This window comes from Entamoeba dispar, genomic scaffold, assembly GCF_000209125.1.
Source record: "Entamoeba dispar SAW760 scf_1105229457605 genomic scaffold, whole genome shotgun sequence".
NCBI lineage: Eukaryota > Evosea > Mastigamoebida > Endamoebidae > Entamoeba > Entamoeba dispar.
Genome location: NW_001852826.1, coordinates 2,016 through 7,139, shown reverse-complemented (window position 1 = coordinate 7,139; position 5,124 = coordinate 2,016). Strand labels below are relative to the sequence as shown.

Sequence of the window (5,124 nt, the reverse complement as noted above, 5' to 3'; positions counted from 1 at the left end):
TATGGAAACTGGTTCAGAAGTTTGTAGATTTATTTTATTTTGTACTAATCCATGTAGTGTTATTCAACCTATTCGTTCAAGATGTGTTATGATTCGTGTTCCTCTTCCAGATAAACAACAAATGACTAAAATTGTTGAAAAACTTGGAGGAAATGAAAAAATCGTTGGTATTTCTCGTGGAAATATTCTATTAGCTGAAGCAGCAGCATTTGAATATAGATTAACTGGAAAGATAGAGAATTTATATTGGAGAGAAAAGTTAGCTGAGATTGTTATTAGTATGAAAAAGATTTCCTCAAAAGAGTTTGAAAAGAAACGAGATGAAGTTGTGGAATTATCAACAATCATTTCTGCTGATACTATCTTAAAGACAATGTTTTGGTATTTAATGGAATCAAAAATTGATCCAAAATATAAATTAGAAATTCCTTCTATTGCAATGAAACATAGTCATAATATGTCACTTGGAACTGAACCAATTTATCATATTGAAGCATTTATGTTAGAAATAAGTTCATTACTTAATAACTGATTTATAATTATTTTTTTAATACTGATTTTAAAAAGCTAACTATCCCCTAACAATATAATGAAAATTATTCATTACTTAATATTTATCATTCTATTAAATAACATTCATTTTAAATAGACAAAATCATGATCTACTTCATTCTTAACTATAAAAAAATACATTTTGATTTATAAAAATAAAGACATTATTCTTCATTTATTGAATTAATCAATACCTTCTATAATCAATAGTACTATTAATTTATGTTCTGTCAAAATATTATTATTGTCTAATTGTACCAACATTAATATTTATGATATTAACCATCAATCTATTCATTAAACAATTTTTATATGTTCTAAACATTTCAATAAGATTGAAATGAGTATGATTCCATCATTTTTTGAAATGACAATTTGAGAATAAATCATTGGATGAAAAGAAAGAATTTCTTTTCATGAACAATCAAAGAGTCATAACTATGTCTCACTTATTGACTTTTTAACAACACCTTCTTTCTACAAATGGAATAACTCATTGTTATAAGCTTTTTCAATAAACCAATAAAATTCATTAATTCAATTCATGGCTTGTAATTATAATCAACGTCATGTGAACATGTAGTCATATCTCCATTGTATTGTTTCATTGTTGGACGACTCCAACCACCAAATGGAGTAAAATCACCAAAACTATCCCAACTATCATAATGAGCATACCATAGAGGATATTCATCAGCATACTCAAAAGTATAATCAAGTCCAAAGATTTGATCCCAATTATTATAATTAGTATAAATACCCGCCTTAAATCCAATTGCTCTTTGTTGGTTGATCATTAATATTTTAATGAAATGAGTAGTATGACTTTTTAAAGTATGAATAGAGATATTAATTGATATACATTTCTTATAAAGTAATTTTATTTTTAGTAGTATAACGTTACTTGTTATTCTTTATCAAGTGAATTAATAAATATAAAAAATTAATAAATATATATTTAATTGATATGATGAGTTTAACTTTAACAGTTGAATAATTATTAGTATTTATTTATTATTGTTAACAATTAAGTATTCAAACTATTTGTGATATTCTTTTATTATAAATTGATTTACTTTTTATTGTAGATAATAAATTTCACAAAATAGTTTTAAGATATTGTCAAATATTATTTATTTGGAAGGAAGTTGTATTTAATATATAGGAACTATTTTAATGACCAATATTAATGTACATTATTAAAGGTTAAACTGATTCAAACCATGAAGTTTTTGATAAAGACATTTAGATATTCAGTTCAATAAAGAAGTATTGTTTATTATAGGATGAATGAAGTTAGAAGAAAAATTGAATAAAAGAAATAAAAATAGAAAAGTGTTTAAATATTAAAAAATATGAATCAGAATTAATACTGATGAAAAAGAATAACTTATTCAAGTAAATTAGATAAATAAAGTAGTTTATTTTTTAAGTGTCTGAGTAAGTCATATTGATATTAAAATGAAAAGAAAAAATTTTATAAAGCAATGAAATAGTTTTTAAAATAAAAATAATGACAAAATCATTAATTTCTAATAAAATGAATTTAAAAATTAAATTTTTGAATATTATTTTAAAAGAAAAAGAGTTATTCATCAAATGTTAGTAAATCGTCAATAAAATCACCATCTAATATTAATGATTTAATACCAACGAAATAATTTCCCATATCTGATCTAAATTGGTTAACATCTATATCATCATTTTTATTAACCCAAATAGTTAATTGATCAATTGATGATGGTAAATCTATTTTATTAAGATAATACTTCTTCCTTTTTACAAAAAGAACAAAAAATAATTCTTTTAACTGAGTTGTTTTAGTTAAAGAAATTGATTCAACAGTTCCACAACTAATTTGAGTAACAGTTTTAGGAATCATTGAATCAATAAGATAAGATAAACTTCCCAAAGATAATGATTGTAAATAACAATTATCAATTCCATTATCAAGAAGATAAGGAGTAGTAAGTGAAGTTAAAGAAGAAGGAAGAATAAGTTTTCCAGGCAATTGAGGAATAGACAATTCTTTTAATCCCATGTTAAGAGTAACTTGTCTTTTAAATTTATTTTTAATAACAAGTTTAGTTAATGTAGATGGTGTAGTAAATTTACAAAGAACTTTGTCTAGTTTTAACTCTTGAAGGTATTTCATTTTGTCAATAAAAGGCATAAATTGAAAAATTCTTAATGAAGTTACTTTAACTGTATCAATATTAGGAATTAAATAATCAGTAAGACAACCAGTAATTTTAAGGTTTTTTAAAGAATTAGGAAGATTAAATGATTTAGCGTTTTGACAGATTTCAAGAGAAGTTAAACAATTAAATGGAGATAAATCAACATTAAATTCAGCACGTCCAAAATATTCATTAGTAAGAGATCCATATGCTAATTTTATTTTTGTTGGTAAATATTTTTCATTAAACCATTCTTGGTGTTCAGTAATAACAGACTTTGAATAATCAAATTGACTTGATGATTCTATAGGGAAAAATGGATAACACTCTAGTGGATAAAGACGAGTATTTTTAACAAAGAAATGATACAATGGAAATCTTTTGATAGCAGTATCAATTGTATTTTCTTTTTCTTTATCAGTTAATGAACGAGACCCCCATTTATTCTTATCTCCAAAAATAATACTAACTCTAAATGAACCCTGTCTAATAATCTTTAACATTTCTTCAAGACTTAACCATGAAGACTCACTTTCAACAAAAATAATTAGATGGTTTAAATTTTGCATTTTTAATATTGTTTCATTAATACAATCTGCTTCAACTCGAAGAGTATTTGCTTTTTGATATCCAGAATAATCATATATTTCCAATGGATTATTTGAAATGATCTGATTCATTTTGACTGATGTCAATTTACTTCCCCATTTATGTGTTATTTTTTCTGAACTAAAACAGTTATTAAAATTTACTCTAATTCTATCAACTTTATTAAATTGTTCTTCTGTTAAACTTGTTAATTGTTTTGGGTGTAGTTGAAGTGTTTCAATATTTGGAAAATATACAAATAATTTATCAATAAATGACTGGACATGTTCATTTGAACTCTCAAGAAAATATGAGTAATAGATACTATTTCGAACAACACTATAATCAAACAAAGGGTTTACCCTTAATCCAAGACCTGACTCTTGACATTTTTTAGAGACTTGAAAAAAATGGGTGATTGTTCTAAAATCTCGAATGTACAGAAGTACATTCATCATAAATGGAAGTTCTAACTTTACTTTGCTCATTTCTTTTTAATTATTGAGTTTTCTTTCAATTTTTTTTATTGCCTTACTATTTTTACAATAAAAAGAAAAATAAACAAGACTCTATGAAAAGACAATTTTTGACAAAAAATCTTTTACAGATGATTAATGTACTTTTTTTAATATGAAAAGAAAATCAAAAATCATTAAAATCATTAAAAAGAGTAAGTAAATCAAGCACTTTTAGAACCAAGTCTCTTTTTACAATTTGGACAGAAATGAACTGCATCTTTCAAATTTTTCATGCAACAGGCAATAAGACCACAATAACAACATCCAAGAAGAGTAAAAATACAACAAACAAGACATGCCATTCCTCCAGCTTCATACCTTACAACAGTTGTAACCATTGTGTTACAACGAGGACAGAATGCTTGTTGTGGATTTTTTCCAAATGGGAGTTGAGTTTCTGGTGATCCTCCTGCTCCTTGTGATTGAACAATAACAACTGGTTGTTGTTGTTGAACTGGTTGACCCATTGGTGGTGGTTGAGCATACATTGGTTGTTGTACTGGTTGACCCATTGGGGCTTGGTTGTACATTGGTTGACTATACATTGGTTGTTGTATTGGTTGGCCCATTGGAGCTGGCTGAGCATACATTGGTTGTTGCGCTGGTTGAACCATTGGAGTTGACTGAGTATACATTGGTTGGGTATACATTGGCTGTTGTGTATTTTGAGTGGTTGGTTGTTGTACATTTGGATCAACTGGTTGTTGTACATTTGGATCAACTGGTTGTTGTACATTTGGATCAACTGGTTGTTGTACATTTGGATCAACTGGTTGTTGTACATTTGGATCAACTGGTTGTTGAGCTTCAGAAGTTGGTTGAACAATTTCTGGTTGACCGACTTGATTATCTGTAGGTTGGGCAGTTTCTTGTTGTGGTGTTTGGTCAACTTCTGAGACAAGTTGTTGTTCTATTTCTTGAGGTTGTTGAGTTTCTGGAGCTTGTTGTTCTATTTCAGATGAGGGTTGTTGATTAGCGTCAGGAGCATCAGGGACTTGATAAGTTGAATCAGTCATTGGTTGAATAAGGAGTTAATGAGATAAGATAGAATCTTAATAAATAAAGTACTTTAAAAATAAACAACCATTCAATTTCTTGTGAAAAGAAAAAGGGGTATTTTTGTCTCAAATAAGGGTTAATATTCATGTATAAATTAAAATAATTAATATAGTTAAAAAATTATTTAATTTTTATTCTTTTTATATGATTTTTACTTTTTCCTGTTTTTCATTTAAAAAAAGTTTTTTTACAAAAAATAATTACAATTTTCAAGAAAAATTGAAAAA

At 26.3% G+C, this 5,124-nt stretch overlaps 3 protein-coding genes across 3 annotated transcripts, besides 5 other annotated features; 1 reads left to right on the top strand and 2 right to left on the bottom strand.

The window, feature by feature from the left end:
* Position 1: 1 nt before the first annotated feature.
* On the top strand, positions 2–853 carry EDI_256030 (uncharacterized protein; the record flags this gene model as incomplete). The annotated part of the gene is made up of 2 exons (XM_001733618.1): positions 2–501; positions 763–853. The coding sequence occupies 2 exons, from the start codon at positions 2–4 to the stop codon at positions 851–853; spliced, it is 591 nt and encodes a 196-aa protein (XP_001733670.1).
* Positions 532–553: a sequence feature (AT_rich).
* Positions 854–1,476: 623 nt separating the features above from the next.
* Positions 1,477–1,516: a sequence feature (AT_rich).
* A 489-nt stretch (positions 1,517–2,005) lies between these two features.
* Positions 2,006–2,131: a sequence feature (AT_rich).
* Positions 2,132–2,140: 9 nt separating this feature from the next.
* EDI_256020 (uncharacterized protein) lies at positions 2,141–3,808 on the bottom strand (the record flags this gene model as incomplete). The annotated part of the gene is made up of 1 exon (XM_001733617.1): positions 2,141–3,808. One exon carries the CDS (start codon positions 3,806–3,808, stop codon positions 2,141–2,143), a length of 1,668 nt encoding a protein of 555 aa, XP_001733669.1.
* Positions 2,611–2,631: a sequence feature (AT_rich).
* A 191-nt stretch (positions 3,809–3,999) lies between the features above and the next one.
* On the bottom strand, positions 4,000–4,854 carry EDI_256010 (lipopolysaccharide-induced transcription factor regulating tumor necrosis factor alpha, putative; the record flags this gene model as incomplete). Its single annotated transcript, XM_001733616.1, has 1 exon — positions 4,000–4,854. One exon carries the CDS (start codon positions 4,852–4,854, stop codon positions 4,000–4,002), a length of 855 nt encoding a protein of 284 aa, XP_001733668.1.
* Positions 4,855–4,985: 131 nt separating this feature from the next.
* Positions 4,986–5,051: a sequence feature (AT_rich).
* Positions 5,052–5,124: the final 73 nt, after the last annotated feature.